General features: G+C 45.9%; 1 protein-coding gene across 2 annotated transcripts; it reads right to left on the reverse strand.

Annotated features, from left to right (window-relative positions):
• Positions 1 to 9,530: 9,530 nt before the first annotated feature.
• Positions 9,531 to 16,689, reverse strand: MTHFS (methenyltetrahydrofolate synthetase). Of its 2 annotated transcripts, none has more exons than XM_066589997.1 (3): positions 16,521 to 16,689; positions 14,945 to 15,206; positions 9,531 to 9,879 (listed from the first exon to the last, which is right to left on the reverse strand). In XM_066589997.1, exons 1-3 carry the CDS (start codon positions 16,629 to 16,631, stop codon positions 9,635 to 9,637), a joined length of 618 nt encoding a protein of 205 aa, XP_066446094.1. In that variant the 5' UTR covers positions 16,632 to 16,689; the 3' UTR covers positions 9,531 to 9,634. The 2 variants fall into 2 exon arrangements, with proteins under 2 accessions (XP_066446094.1, XP_066446095.1); XM_066589998.1 differs by having other exon boundaries at positions 16,579 to 16,682.
• Between the last annotated feature and the right edge of the window lie 33 nt (positions 16,690 to 16,722).

Raw genomic sequence — 16,722 nt, forward strand, 5'->3', positions numbered from 1 at the left:
AACGATGAACAGCATGACTGAAGTGGCAAGATCCAGAGCGGCTGCGCTGGATCAGTGGTCAAAAATATGGAAGCACCAAATCTGTAGTCTGCTTCTTTTTCATCACAACCCCCACACAATGATTGTCTGTCACTCAACACACATTTCCAACAATGTTGGTGTTGGTTGGATGCGGTTTTCACAGTCTTACTTTATGCGCTTATAATGTTGGATACTGTGCCTCGTGATACACAAAAACTACCACTACCTTTGTTACAGAGGCACACACCATACGGGCCCCAATAATTTACCCGCATTGGAATTCCGTCATAACTTCGCAGAATGCTGTCACGAAGCTAAATGATGCTTACCACGAGTTACTGCTGATATACAGCGCCCGCCCTCTCCTCGCCCCTTGTCCATAGCCATCAATGGTAGGAGGTGGGGCGGACTGGTGCTTAGCTCCGCCCCTGTCCTGACTCCTCCCATTGCGCAGAACAAACGGGGAGTAATGAGAGGTGAGTCTGCGATGGGGAGGAAGGGGAAATGGGCGATGGCCTGGTGAGCTCGGCGCATTTGCGCCGGCCTCAGCAGGCCATATGAACGGGTGCACAAACGTTTGATTTGTGTGCCCGTTCACCAGATTTTTCACTCCCAACGTAGTGTATATCGTCCGGCTGTGAAAACGGCAGTCTGATATGCGCTCATGTGAAAGAAGCCTTAAAATGTACTGATAGTATTGTGAAATATCATTTATAATCCCATGTAACGTATGGTGTTTCCATATTTTTGTCCACCCCCTGTACTTTAGCTGGTGAGTACTGCATAGTTTGTTATTTTGTCTCATTCCCAATTTTTTCAAGTCTCGGAAAACTCTTCTAGGAATCACAGAAAGAAAATCTGGAGGGATGGCAAACGAGCATCAAGTTCCCATGTCCCAGGCGGTAAGTTGGGTTTTGGTGATAACAAGAGCCAGAAGGGAGCCCCATTTTAAACTTCGCTACAAGCGCTATATATGCACCCCCGTTTTATGTGGACGTTGTGTCTAAATTCTGACAGAACACTCTGATGAAGAACATATTAGTTATACCCAACCCCAGTATTCCCGCTTCCAGTGTAAAAGGAAAGACTGTTACCGATTTCACGCCTGGACTTCCTAGCAAATGGTTATCGATTTCTACTTTATGAACGCCAATATTGAAAGGAGACGGAGGTGGCACTGGCAGAGGATCTTGTATCTCCAGGTCTAGTATGTAATGATTAATCACTGAAGCATTCCATGAATGAAGCAACTATTATAATCACGTGGCAGCTGCCTGCTGCAAGAACACCACCTTTGGTGCAAGAACTAACTTTACATTAACTCTACCCTGGCTAATAAAGTCAGACTACCACTGAAAACACCTTCTATTATTCCATATGCCCTAGTAGGGGATACAGTGAGGTGTTGACAGAAGGGGATGAGTCACATTCAGTTTAGTGAATTGCTGAGCAACTTTTAGAGTTTTGTTCTACTTAGGCCGCTTTCACACGGCCGAGAAAATCAAGTGAGACTTGTGCGCTGCGAGATGCACAAATCTCGCACGAATATGGACGCCAATTCTTTAAAATGGAATCATATACTGCCCCTCATCAGTGGGCATTAGGCAAATCCCTGAAACAGCTGTCTGTGTATGGTTTTGTGGCTTTTGGTTTTCAATTCCCAATCATTGTTATAAAGACTGTATAAAGGGTCTGACATTGACTTGCAAGAATGATGCCTTCCAATAGGTGGCGCTGCAAAGGTAATATTTCATTTTCCTTATTCACAGGTGGCATATATGCTGGGTATATTCTGTATCATACTACAGTACAAGTCAAATGGATGAGGTTTCAAGAAGTCTTGTCTACACACTGCAGAGTCAGGGTGCGGGCAGACGAGCGCATAAACGGCGCGTTTTTGCGACCAAACGTATATACGTGACCATCTGAGGCAATGGTTTCGAATGTATTCGTTCACATGGGCGATTTTACGGCGCGTAAAAACGGCAATTCGAAAAAAAACGGAACATATGCGACCGAAATACGCGCCAACGCATATTCGATCGCCGAAAAGACCGTTTGCAAAGTAGGAACAAACAAAAATACGCTTTCTAGCTCTGGTCGTGATCGGTGAAAAACGATCGCTCGGGCGATTATACGTTGCGCTCGTGCGAACGTAAATACGCCTACGCTCGTCTGCCCGCACCCTCACTGACCTGAAAAGTCTACTTACCTTCACCATCTTCTCCCATGCAGAGGCTTGCCTGTTCTGCTGTCAATCTGCTAGCCTCCAGCAAAGATATGTTGGCCGATGTGATTGCTGCATCCTCTAGCCAGCGGTCATGCTTCTACTTAACATGCCATTGCTACAGGTCAGGATGCAGAGACTGGAGGGGAGCAGGCAAACCTCTGCATGGAAGTGGGGAGAAGATTGAGAAAGGGAGTATATTTATTATTAATTAACAGTTTATTAATTTTACAAGCGGCCCTAGTTGTGGATTTTGCTACTGATCCTTTGGTAGTCCACAAAAAAGCCTGCAATGACCGGTATTTGTTGCAGATTTTGACTTCCACATTGAACTCTATGAGGAAAATCCTGCAACAAATCCATGACCAATCCACAGCTTAAGAGGACATGCTGCAGATTTAAAGGGGTTTGCAAGGAAAATACTATTGATGACCTACCCACAAGATAGTTGATTTCTGGGGTTCCAAGAAGTGTACCCCAGTCAGATCCGCTGCCAGCACCGCAATACACAGGGGTTGGAGTGGAAGCTGCTGCTCTGACCTCAGTGTGGTGGCCACGTCCAACTCTTGGGGATGGTTGGAAGCTACATTAAAGGAGTTTCCCGGAACATAAAAAAGGTAATACGGCCTTGAAATAAAGAAAGATTGAATACTTACCTATCCGGCAGCTCTCTATCCAGCGCTCCATCATGGGGCCCACCGCACAGAACTGGGAAGACACAGTGGTCGGTCATGTGATGCTCATTGTGCACATGACTGCTCCGCCACTCACAGGCTTAAGTGGCCATATAAGAATCAGTGCTGAAGCCTGTGAGTGGCTGAGCAGTCCCATGCATAATGAACGGCATGTGACCGCCCACCGCGTCTTCTAGGCTGCAGCGCTGGACGGGGACCCAACGGCATAGGTGAGTGTTCAATTCTTTATTTTGATGCCATGTAAACTTTTAAAAAAATTTCCCGGAAACCCCTTTAGGTTAAAAAAAATACAGATTACTCGTACGTATTACTGTGAATGTGGAAAAATGAGAAATTGTGAATCGTCAAACATTTGCTGCTCAGAATTTGTCACTAGCATTATGCCATCCAAATTGGCATTGTTTGATGGGTCGAATATGTCTGTAATGTTGTGAACTGCCAGTGCATATGGTCATAACTCAGGATACGCATAGACAACCATACAGTAGCTGGTTGCAAGCCACATGTAGCTCCTGGGCTACTGGTTGAGGGCCACTGCCTTATGGCCCTTTTACACAGGACGACAGTCGGGTAAACGACTGCACAAGCGCTGACACTGGCAGAATTTCCCTGCTGGATCGCAAGATTCTCACCCAGCGCTTCACCTTCTAACTAAAGAGCTAAGCATTTACACGGAGTGAGAAGCCCGCGATCCAGCAAGATTTTATGCTGACTGAAAGTCAGCGCTAACGAACTGCAAGCGAACAGTGAGCGAATTTTTTGCATTTGCACTGCACGATTATCGCTCAAATTGGTTTGTTTGAACAAAATTTGAGTGATAAGCGTCCCCTGTAAATAGCCCATTAGAGAAGCAGGTATCTTGCTTTTGGAGGGCAGCTAAATTGCATACCTTTCCACTGGAAGCATTGCCTATAAGGCATCCCTCACAAAGGCGTTTGCAGAAACGTAGCGTTTTTCAACGCCACGTTTACTGCAGATGCACTCCCGTTATGCTAGCGTTTTGGTTGTGTTTTCAGTACAGCCGAAAATGCAGCCAAGGATGCTGAAAAAAAAATTGAATGGCTGTGATTGGTGTATTCAGCGGTGGCTGTGATTGACTGAGCTGGCTGTCACTCAGCTGGCTTAGCCAATCAGAGCAATCTTTAGCTTGGAGGCGGGGATTTCAATCCCCCTCACTAGCAATAGATGCTTTGCTGGATTGACAGGTGCCCAGCAGCTGGCCTAGAAGGATGGGGAACATTAGCGTGGACCCTGACGGCACCTGCTAGGCGAGTATAGATTTTTTTCTTTTCTTAGGTAGTGTAGCTAGGGCGTTTAGCGCTGCCAAAAGTGCGGTATGCAGTTGTGCCACGTTTTTGGTAGCGCTGAAACCGCTGCCCATTCATTTCAATGGGCAACACAAAGCCAAAAATGGCCAAAGATAGAACATGCATCGCTGTCAAAGCGCAGCGTTGAAGACAGCATTTTGATGCTTGTGTGAGCAGCCCCATTGAAATGAATAGGAGCGTTGTACAGCGTTTAGCACAGCGCAGAAAAAGTAGCGCTAAACGCTGTACAAAAACGCCTGTGTGAGGGAGGCCTAAGACTCCTTATGCCAGAAGGTGGTCTCCACAAGGAGAAAATAGTACCTCCTGAGAACCAAGAAAATGGATTGAGGCACTAATAGATCCAGGACAGAAGTAACGGACCAAGAAAAGAATGACAAATTCAAGAATTTTCTAGACATGAAACAGCCACAAATCATGGTAGTTTTACCTAAAATTTAAACATCTGAAACTACGGTATATCAAGTTTAAGAGTTGTACACATAGGACAGGGAAAAGCTTTATGATTGGTGGTGATCCTACAAATCCCAAGAACCGAGGTCCCAATAATCCCGGTATGAATCGAGGGGAGGTTGAACATGTGTGCCGCTGCTCCATTCATTTCAGTGATAGCGCCAGAAATAGTTGAGTACTAGTGCTCCACAATCTCTGTTGCCTTAATTAAAATGAATGGAGCTGTGGTTCATATTTGGGACCTCCATTCATGCAAGTGCTGTTGGGAACCCCATTTTTGGGATAGCTGGAGGTCTCAGCGGTCAGACCCTACCAATCATAAAGCTACTCCGCCCTATAATAGGTGAAAACTGCAGATCTGGTACAAGTCGGTTCAGCAGAGTTGAGTCTACAGATAGGGTGACCCAAACCCACAATAAGTAATCTAATGGCAGAATGGGCAGTAAACCTCATCATCACTTCAAGTGACTCTGCCCGGAACATTCTAGACATAAAGTTGCACTTGTAGTTTGATATAGAAGTATAACTGGTTAATAGTTCAGCAAGTGTTATGCTACTAGGCATTAGATATTGCCTGAATAACATGCGGTACTACAAGGACACAAAATGACTTATTAATCTTTTTTCAAGCACATGAATAGTCGTAATTAAAAATAATATGTTTTCCGTTCAAAACAAGAATTCTCATCACATTAAAATAATAAATAGGATTTATTTGATCCCTGCAACAAAACCAGATTGTACGGAAAGTGCAGATTCTGGAGCCGTTCAGAGCAAATCACAAGGGAATTGAAAATGGGGAATTCTCAAACATTAACAAAACTTCAAAGAAAACACATAAACCGATATGCCCCAGATGCATAAATAATGGGCACGAAATGCACAAAATTGGACCAGAACCCTCCTCCACATAATTCTCTATTAATTTATACATCTGCCTTCCAATTACTGTACTGTGCTTTTGTGGTGAACTTTCCTGTTTGTTCAGCTTATAATACTCTAATTCTAATTTATGCAATGTAATTGTATGGTGAAGAGTGTTAAAAAAGTAAATGTGGCATGAACTAGTAACTCCGTGTTCTTCTGAGAGTTGATGGACACATGATAATTCGAACTCATGGTAGGAAGTCATGGTTATATAGCAAATTATACGTAACACTATTAATTCAGATCTTGTTTGCCTAAACAGGAAACTGTAACATGATCCATTTTAGATGATTTGACATAGTGTTCTCGATTGCAAAGCATGAATCACTCATCTATATGCAGCAAATCCACTGTGCCCTGTGTAGTCAGGAGTGAACTCATAACCTTGCATCCTATTATAAGACTTTGTTGCACAACTGAGCTACATTTCCAGCCCCATTTCATGAAAGGGAGCTGATGTCAGACTCCCAAGTTCCGGTAATTTACTAATGTTGGAGTAATCACCTAATTTAGGTGATACTCAAAGGGTATCGTAGCCTTATTAATGAGGTATGCTTGTGCACCGGAGAAGAATACATGTGAAACAACCAAGATGTAGCGAATTCAGGCACTAAGGTGGAGCCTCAGGCGTAGTAGCCGCAGGTCTGGAGGATAATCAGGGACGAGCCAGGAGTCAGCAATAGGAGGTCTCGGTTTGCAATATAAATGGATTAGACGGGTAACGTAGTCAGATGGAAAGCCAGGAGTCAGCAACGGGAGATCTCAGTTGGTAGTACAAATGGATGAGGTGGGTAATTTAGGCAGAAGTCGGTATCAGAAGGTCTTGTCACAATAGCAGAGGGGCAGGCAAAAAGGGAACTTGATCAATAAATGCTGGGGAGCAGAATAATCACGCACTAAGGCCTCCTTCCCACGGACGGATTTCCGCCGCGTAATACGCGGCGAAAATCCGCCGCGTTGCCCGCAGCTATTAGGTTCTATTGAACCTAATAGCTCAGTGCTCACGGTGCGGAATTCCGCACCCTGAAATCTCCCGTCCTCACCCGCGGCATGCTCTATTTGCCGCGGGTGTACGCGCGGCCGGCTTCCATTGCAGTCAATGGAAGCCGTCCATTCACGCTATCTTCTGCTGTAGCACAGCAGAAGATAGCGTGAAATCGCCTCTCCGCCTACCGCCGCCGCGTCATATGACACGCGAAGCGTCATGCGGGACCCAGGACGCCGGATCCACTGGTAAGTATGGGGTCTCTGGGGGGCGCCGTTACGGGCTTCGCCGCAAAATATTCCGCGGCGGAGCCCGTCACAGCCGTGTGCAGCCGGCCTATGGGAGTGGCAGAGCTAGGCTTTTATAGGAAGCGCAATCAAGGCACAGGTAGGGGACCCATCACGAACCAGGAGCTGGGGAGAGCCACTGACTGGGGTATAGGATGTTGTGGGCTCAAGCCCTGACACAAGATGGTATCTCAAGCTTCTCTTCTAAAGCATATTTATTCAGTACATCATATAGAGTAAACGTAGTATGGACATGAGCTGATCACGAGCTCACCTCACTCCATCAGTGTCTAATCAAACTACATAAGCATTTCACAGCTAATCATAGTAAGGTTATGGTGTGTGCACATCATTAAGCATTTCAGAGAATTTATTTTCAGTGATGCAACATAAAATAATAAAAGTGAGAAGATGAAGCCTTGCAAGGGTGCATTTAGTACATAAACTAGAAATAATGATTACTCAAAAGAACACTTCATTATAAGGTGTTGACTTGCTGCTTTTTGAACTATGATGAAGTAATGATGTAATACAACATTATTCTGGGTTACTTTCACACTGATTTATGAAATCTGCCGCTTCGGTAGAGGGAATGCAGCCTGAAACCAACAATGGACCACTGCCTGCTGTAGAAACTCACCTGTCTAGCACTCTGCAGCACCTGTACAGAAAAGTAGTCTCATGCACACAGCCGTATTAACAGAACCTTAGTAGGGCTCCAGTACAAGGCTACCTCCATATGCCTCCATTTTCCCATTTTTTGTTTTCTAATCTGGAACGAAGAGATAATGGTTACTTTGCGTCAATTCAAGACTTCTAAGCGAAAAAGATTAAGTTGCTCTCCGGGATGCATATCAAATCACATTTTTCAAAAGACAGGCCTCTCACCTTGGGAATTACTTTCACTAGAGTTGAGCGAACGTACTCTGTCGAGCTTGATGCTCGTTCGAGTATTAGTGTACTCAATATCGTGTTCGGCCCTGTTCCAGCGCGCGTCATTTGAAAATTTTTTGAGAGACAGAGACAGAGAGAGACACCAAGGAAAAAGAAAAAAGCTCGGCACCCGGCGTCCCACATACAAAAATGCTCGAGTCGAATAACGACAACCCGAGCATTTGGGTGCTCGCTCATCTCTAACTTTTACCTCGTGTGGTGCAGAGTGTTAAGGCAGCAAAAATGTAGTCCTGTAGTACTCCCTGAAGGTTGCGAGTTCAATCCCTGAATGGTAGCCACAAGGTTGACTCATCCTTTCCAGGTCAGTAAAAGTAGTATCCAGGTTTGTGTGTGTGGGGGTAATAAATTAATTACCTGAAAGCGCTGTGCAATAAGTTGGCGCTACACAAAAAAGATGTATTTAATTTTTGTCTATGCAAGTGCATCTTTTTGATCGCTGATGCAGGCAAGTGCATTGTCATGATGGAAGAACTATCTATTTGCCCACATTGCACTGACTGTTAAGCAATTTTGACAAAATTTCCCATCTGCATGTTGTTTGCATGAATCAGGCATCACAAAATGGGCAAAAAATTTAACTTCTAGAATAAAAAAAAAATCACTAGAGTCGAATGTAACCTTCCCCAACAACGTTGCCTGGTATACCGCCTCAGAAGGGTTCTGCAGACATTCACCTAGTAACAGAAGCCTGTACTAGTAATGTCCTACCCACCAGGAAAATATTCCGATTTCTTTTGGCTACCCCCTCGTATATATATTTTCATAAATCGTACTGGTACACAAAATAAAGTGCACATCATTTTTTTCTCCTCCCTGTAGGCGGTAAAAAAAATTAACCAACTTTCAAAAGATTAAAGATGTGCTTTTTTTCCTCATTTCATGAGACTTAAAACTTTGCAAAAACTCTTCAATATATTAAATAGTGCAATAATTGGTACCATGAAACGGTACGCAGTTGACAATTTTTTGCATTTTTTATTATTGCTTTGTGAGGGTATATGTATATATTGCCATATGTTCTTTATGCTTTTATACCTATATGCAAGTTCTATTCAATTCCAAATGAGAAAAAACTTAATCTGTCGCCTTACATCAGATATTCCAAAGGCCTTGCCAGGCGAAGACAAAATGTATCTTAAAACGCAGCAAAGGAAGAACCAGACACAAGGACGCATACTTGGCTGTTTTTCCAGAGGCGCCGTAGCAAGATAACGACTGTTCAACTATGCATCTGAACTTTCACTGTCTCAGGCCAGAAATCCGGACTTCCCATATATGGTTATGCTGTGAATTTTAGCCAATGAGCCCATCACCCATTCCTGGTGATGAGACAAAAGGGTATAAGATCTCATGTAATCTGTAATAAAGCGCAGCGCAGTCATGTCCCCGTGTGAGGAACGATACCAGACCTCCGTGTGGTGTTTTCTTCTTTCCGCCGGCAGCGGGGCAAATGGGGTGGGCCTGATTGGTGCTGTACTTAGAATTACCCTGACAGCGTCATATAGATTTTGCCTGCATAGGAAACCCCATCCTCGTGTTTTTATATTTAAGTTCTTTTTATACAAATTATGTGACATTTTTGAGCCATTCGTGCAGAAATAAGGAGTTCACAAACTTTTTATTTTATTCACATTAGAAAAAATAAGACCACAGAGGTTTTGGAAAATACGGACCATAACTTTATTCTGATAGCAGCTGAAATTGAATGAGTGTTGGAAGGAAAGATCAAAAGGCAAGATGCTGTCAAGATTGGAAAATTATCAGATTGTAGTAGAACCTTTCAAGTCTCCAGCGCAGATGATTTCATCTATTTCAACGTCGTTTTCTGTAACGGGGATGGAGTCGCAAATCTGCTCTTGAAAAGCCAATGCGATTGTATATGGTTTGTGAGAGAGATGACAACTGTAGCGCTCAAAGAAAGTGTCATAATATCCTTTCCCCCTCCCCAAACGGTGACCTTCCTTGTCAAATCCAAGTCCTGGCACGAGCACAAGGTCCAATCCGCCTGCAATAATGTAGGTGCATGTAAGTAGTTGCTGCATATTTTAAAAAGTTTATAAAAAGACTGGGGCGTAACCGTAACTTTTTGTTATGTAATGCTACTTACCATTAGCTCCTCATTACAAAAGACAAGAATGAAGTTGCATCAACCATCTTAACAATTCGGTTATAATGGTCTAAAGGCCAACACAACAAGGGCTTGTAGATGGGAGAACGGATGGCTGGTTACATTGTAGGCCGCTGCTAATCTCTTACATCAGGCATCAACCTGTGGCAAAACTACAACTACACACCGGAACCGTGGCTTGGTCACAGCTGGAGAGCCACTGCTTTAAACCAGATCTGCACAACTTGGCAGTTGGTAGGGGCCAAAATTAAAAAGTGGCAAACCTCTAAGGGCCACAAATAGGTTTATAGTGGTTCACTTTGTAAGGAAAAGTAATAAAGGTGTAACCAATAGCTTTACTTACAAGCCTCTATAAACCTATTAAACACATTTTGAAAGTTTTTTTTACCATTACATATAGTTAATCAAGTGTTCCCTTAAAGGGGTGGTCTCGCGAAATCAAGTGGGGTCATACACTTCTGTATGGCCATATTAATGCACTTTGTAATATACATCGTGCATTAAATATGAGCCATACAGAAGTTATTCACTTACCTGCTCCGTTGCTAGCGTCCCCGTCGCCATGGTTCCGTCTAATTTCGGTGTCTTCTTGCCTTTTTAGACGCGCTTGCGCAGATCCGTCTTCTCCCTTCTTCTCCCTTCGGCTCCGCTCGGCAGCATCGGCATTTTGGCTCCGCCCCCTTGTACGCATCATCGCGTAGCTCCGCCCCCGTCACGTGCCGATTCCAGCCAATCAGGAGGCTGGAACCGGCACACATCATGGGGCGGAGCTACGCGATGATGCGTACAAGGGGGCGGAGCCAAAATGCCGATGCTGCCGAGCGGAGCCGAAGGGAGAAGAAGGGAGAAGACGGATCTGCGCAAGCGCGTCTAAAAAGGCAAGAAGACACCGAAATTAGACGGAACCATGGCGACTGGGACGCTAGCAACGGAGCAGGTAAGTGAATAACTTCTGTATGGCTCATATTTAATGCACGATGTATATTACAAAGTGCATTAATATGGCCATACAGAAGTGTATAACCCCACTTGCTGCCACGAGACCACCCCTTTAATAGTCACTGTGCCCCCAGGCGTCCCCCATAATAGTCACCGTGCCCCCAGGCGTCCCCCATAATAGTCACTGAGCCCCCAGGCGTCCCCCATAATAGTCACTGTGCCCCCAGGTGTCCCCCATAATAGTCACCGTGCCCCCAGGCGTCCCCCATAATAGTCACTGAGCCCCCAGGCGTCCCCCATAATAGTCACTGTGCCCCCAGGCGTCCCCCATAATAGTCACTGAGTCCCCAGGCGTCCCCCATAATAGTCACTGTGCCCCCAGGCGTCCCCCATAATAGTCACCGTGCCCCCAGGCGTCCCCCATAATAGTCACTGAGCCCCCAGGCGTCCCCCATAATAGTCACTGTGCCCCCAGGTGTCCCCCATAATAGTCACTGTGCCCCCAGGTGTCCCCCATAATAGTCACTGTGCCCCCAGGCATCCCCCATAATAGTCACTGTGCCCCCAGGCGTCCCCCATAATAGTCATTGTTCCCCCCAGGTGTCCCCATAATAGTCATTGTTCCCCCCAGGTGTCCCCATAATAGTAAAACTGCCATCCTAGTACAGATAGTGCCCCCAGTGCCTCTGAAGCAATTATGCCACTTTTATAATAATACTGCCTCCAAATAACGAAAAAAAAAACCCCATATATACTTACCTAGGCATGCCGAGCACAGAGTCCTCAGCTAGCCTGGTGCATGCAGCGTGATGGAATAACATCAACAAGCTGCGGCGTCGGGACGCTGAATACCCCGCTCCTGCTGTTTGCGCGGCGGTGATGCAGGGCGGCCCGAGATCCTGACTTACGCTGCAGCTGCTTCTATCTCAGAGCGTAAATCAGGATAGCAGGAGAGAAAGCGGATGCAATAATATGCAGACAGCGAAATGCCGGGCCGCCAGAAATCCTTCACCGGGCCATATGTACAAGCCTGCCATAAACTAATGGTACTTTTTAAAGTTGTTTAATGGGGTTTTCCAGGAATCAAAAAAAAAAATGGCAGTCTGTGAGAACCCGTCCTAGAATGTAACTAAGATGGGTTGAATGCAGTTCTAGACCAGACAGGGCCTAATTAGACACTGTCCATTTCTGGTACTAGTCCTGGCACGAAGTGTGGTATTATGCCCGACCACGGCATTCAGTCTGTCCCAGTTACATCCTAGGACGGGGTTCTCACCGGTTGCAGTGATGGTAGGGGTAGGGGTTGTCTTCTGACAGGTTTTTCCTGCAGCTGGTCCTGAAGTGTATGGCAGTGGAACATGCACACTATTGCTCCATTCAATTCAATGGGGCTGCCAAAGATAGCCACTGCCATACAATTTGGGCCGATTCGCGGCTGGAGTATCCGCATGACAGAGAAAACCTGACGTCAGACAACCCCTTTAACGAGAACCTATCAGCAGTTGTCCGTTTTAGTAAATACTTGTATTCACCATAAACAATTCTGGAATATCGTTTCTTAGAATTTCATTGTATTGCTGTTCCTCTCTTATTCCTCCTAGAAGTTTATTAATAAACTGTCAATTGGGCGTTAGCAGTTTGGGGTGGGAGGTGAGGGGAGTCATTAACCAGTTTGAAACTAACCAATCAGTGCTGACTAAGGCTGCTTGTCCACGGGCAAGATGTCAGAGCGAGATCCGTGGCGATAAATGGCCCGCGGAGCTCGCATGATACGCTTTCCATAGGATAACTATGCAAAGTGCAGCCAGACATCCACAAGCGGAGAATCATAACGATTCTCCGCTTACGTGATTAAAACCGCGGCATGCTGCAATTTGCTGCGATTCTCCATGGTGAGCCTATCAATTAGATAGGCTCATCGCGGAGACCTTACAGTGCTTCCCGCGGCGGAATATCGCTAGCCATATTCAGTCGCGGCCATGGACAGGCGGCCCTACTCAGGCTATGCAGGGAGACACTTTGACAGGGGTAATGGTAACACCCAGCTATCAATTTAGTTATACATTTCCAGGAGGTATATCAGAGGAATTGAACAAGCTAGAAATCTAAGAAATGATGCTCAAGAATTGTTATATCACGGAAAATACGAGTATTTGTTAAAACAAACACGCCAGGGCAGCCAACAGATCCTCTTTAGGCCACGGTCACACAGGGCGGATTCCCGACAGAAATGTCGCGGTTTGGCTGCAGCAAAAACCGCGCCATTTCCGCCAGGAGAACCGCGGTGGAAAAAGCCGCGGCGGCTCGCTCTTCCGCTGCGGCCGGCGCTCCCATAGAAGAGAGCGTGGCCGCAGCAGGAAAAAAAAAATAGACATGCTGCGTTCGGCAAATCCGCGCCGCAGCAGCAGCTTCTGCCAGCTTAGCCGCAGCGGATTTGCCGTCCCGTGTGGACGAGATTTCTGAGAAATCTCGTCACATGGCTGGCTAATCCTGGGATTAGCGGCCGCATGTGGATTTGCCGTGGCGAAATTCCGCTCGGAATTTCCGCGGCAAATTCGCCCCGTGTGAACCCAGCCTTAAAGTACGTTCACAAGCAGTAAAATTTTTGCAAATTTTCCACAGTGGAAAATTAGCACCATAATCCTCCTCAAAATCTGCATCATCTGTGTAGATTTTGCTGCGGATCTGCAGCAGACTTAGAGGCCTCATGCCCACGGCTCGGTCGGATTCTGATTGCAAAATATTGCAGCGGAACTGGACCCAGCGCCCTTCATCACCTGTCCGTATCTGCGGCGAGTGTCTCGCCCAGTGAGCATGCACAGTGCAGGGCATGACGCGGATTCCTGTGATACTTCCGCAGTGCCCACTGCGTGAAATATCGCGGGACAAACGCCTACCATTGACTGCAATGGAAGCCGTCTGTGTGATATTCCGCAAAATATAGAACATGCTGCGGTTCTCCCCCGCAAGCGGAAAATTGCAGTTGATTTCCGCTCGTGGGCAGGGGAGAATCTTTCAACACAGCATGTCTGTGGATTGGACATTGCTGCGGAATTCGCGGTGGGCATCTGGCTGTGAATTCTGCAGCGATAATCCGTCCGTGGGCATTAGCCCTTAGGGCTCCCACACACTTGCGTTTTTTTAACGCTGTGTTGTTTTTCACGCGATTGTCAATGGGACTTTCTAATGTTAAAAACGCATCGCACGAAAATTGCAAAGCGCAAACTTGTGGTGCGTTTTTAACATTAGAAAGTCCCATTGACAATCAGGTCAAAAAAACGCAAGAGCCCTTAACCCAATCAATTAAAAGGGTGAAATCCGCTATGTGTGAATGTACCCTTAAAGAGTTTCCCACCCTACACAAAGCTCATCTACCAATAGATGGGGGGTCGTAGCCGATGACCCTGAGGTCCCTCCAACTCTATGAATACACTGCTGCTGCTCCATGCAAACTTCCCTCACTGTGGTTGTACAGGTGAGCAAAAACGGGGGAACCCATTCTAGCAGTTATGGGGGTAACAGTGCTAAAATAGTTGTCCCATATCCTGCGGACAGGTGAGGAATGTGCTTAGAGGGAGGGTAAACCTATAAAGAGAGTCAGCCAGACTTCTTTATATAAGGAAGCTTGCACGCCCGTCAGATGCCTCTACTAACCCAGATATGCAGTCTAAAAATATGTTTGTATTGCATAAATGACTTGAGTTAAATATACAATGTGTTAGTCACCCTAATCACATATTTGTATCAGCCGCCTGACTCTGGATTAGCATTGGTAACACTGCCAGGAGCGAGCATGACGGGTCTGCCCGCCGCACCAAAGTCTCTTTAGGGTAACTTTCATTAAAGTAATCCCCTCACCCATCTGCCATGGTAACTTTTTTTCTTTACAAAGGTTGCAAATCCCAAGTGATGGAAGAAAAGTATTACTTTTTATATCATGGAGCCCCATGAATTAATATAGACGGAGAAGACTGACAATTAGACACCACAGAGTCTGTCTCACCCGTGGCTAGTGCGTCCTCTCTGCAGTCGTCCTCGCCAGGCTGGCGGACATTCCATGGAGTTACTGGTAATAGGTTGATCTCCTCTACGGACCTGAGCCTCACCATATCCATCTGCGTACTGCGAGGCCGGTAACGGGGAATGAAACACAGTTTGTCCTGACGGAAAATATCGCGGATAATGTCTTCAGTCTGAACTTCATCGGTCATATTCAGGAATATGGCAACGCGTCGCGCGGTCTGATAACGGGGGTGAGAGAGTACCTGCAAGAAGAGTGCATCATGAGAAGTCATGCAGAGAGCTTAGGAATAAAGAATCTGTGACATCATACTAGACTTTTGTCCTAGGTAGAGATGAGCGAGCGTACCCGCTAAGGCCTCCTTCCCACGGACGGATTTCCGACGCGTTGCCCGCAGCTCAATGCTTACGGTGCAGAATTCCACCGCGGAATTCCGCACCGTGAAATCTCCCGTCCTCACCCGCGGCATGCTCCATTTGCTGCGGGTGTACGCGCGGACGGCTTCCATTGCAGTCAATGGAAGCCGTCCGTTCACGCTATCTTCCGCTGTTGCACAGCGGAAGATAGCGTGAAATAGCCTCTCCGCCTACCGCATCATGTGACACGGCCGGCCGCGTCATGTGACATGGCCGGTGTGTTACATTAAGCTGCGGCGCCGAAGCGTCATGTGGGAGCGAGGACGCGGGATCCGCAGGTAAGTTTGGGGGTCTCTGGGGGGCGCCGTGTGCAGCCGGCCTAAGGCAAATTACTTGATCCAGTATTGCCATTTTCAAGTACATGCCCGATCGTGCCAAAAGATTCGGGGGTGGTGGTGTAGATCTCTCTCTTTCTCTCTCCCCTCTGCTCCCCCGTGCTCCCCCCCGCCGACACCCGAATCTTTACAGACGAGCGGGCATGTACTCGAAAATGGCAATACTCACTCAAGTAATTTGCCTTAGCGAGTACGCTCGCTCATCTCTAGTCCTAGGCGAAAAAGAAAGAAGAACTCCATATTCTCAGGCAGTTTTCTTTACCCTCTTGTGACATTCAAAAGCAAAACACCTAAAAATGGCGCATTTGCATTTTTTCATTAAATATTTTTTTTAATACATTTTCAATACATTAAAAATGGTACCATTAAAAAAATACAAATCATCTCGCAAAACACAAAACAATCACCGTTTTATTGATGGAAAAATAAAAAAAAACAGGGGTTAAGAAAAAAAATAAAAATTAAGCGAGAAAATTATTGTGCAGTTGTATATTTACAGAGGGAGATTTATCCCTTCTACTGTGTTATTGGAGACGTTGCTCATAGCAACCAATGAAATTACAGTTTACATTTTCCAAAAAAACCCTGCAATCTGATTGGTTGCTACGGGCAACTCCCCTTTCCCTATTCTGATAATCTCCTTCGTTTTCTTTGCATTTTTCTTCAATAAACTTTATTTATAAGCACAAGAGAACACCTTTAATCGCTTGCTACCGCTCTATAATCTGTTACCCCATCTCACAAATCATTTCCAGCCAGAACTTTCCCCCTCGTTCTATTCCTATCCCTTCCACCAGCGGCACACACCTTCCGAGTCACTGCCTGGGACTGCTGAAGCTTCTCTAGGTCACTTAGGACTGCTAACCTTTGCTTCAACTGCGCCCTGAGCGCACGTTTAGCAGCTTGTATCGACGCCATGCTCTTTCAGGTGTTGTGAAACTACATTTCCCAGCATGCTCTTGTCTGGTAACACACGCTAGGAGTAAAAAAAAAAAAAAAAAGCTGACGA

Source organism: Eleutherodactylus coqui, chromosome 2, assembly GCF_035609145.1.
Source record: "Eleutherodactylus coqui strain aEleCoq1 chromosome 2, aEleCoq1.hap1, whole genome shotgun sequence".
Lineage (NCBI taxonomy): Eukaryota > Metazoa > Chordata > Amphibia > Anura > Eleutherodactylidae > Eleutherodactylus > Eleutherodactylus coqui.

Bases quoted from the DNA above. Each gene is read 5' to 3' on its own strand.
- MTHFS (XM_066589997.1), bottom strand. From the start codon at position 16,631: ATGGCGTCGATACAAGCTGCTAAACGTGCGCTCAGGGCGCAGTTGAAG. The intron at 15,207-16,520 runs GTGTGTGCCGCT...CTCTTCTTGCAG, and splicing joins CCCAGGCAGTGACTCGGAAG to GTACTCTCTCACCCCCGTTA. The intron at 9,880-14,944 runs GTGAGACAGACT...ACATTATTGCAG, and splicing joins AGAGGACGCACTAGCCACGG to GCGGATTGGACCTTGTGCTC.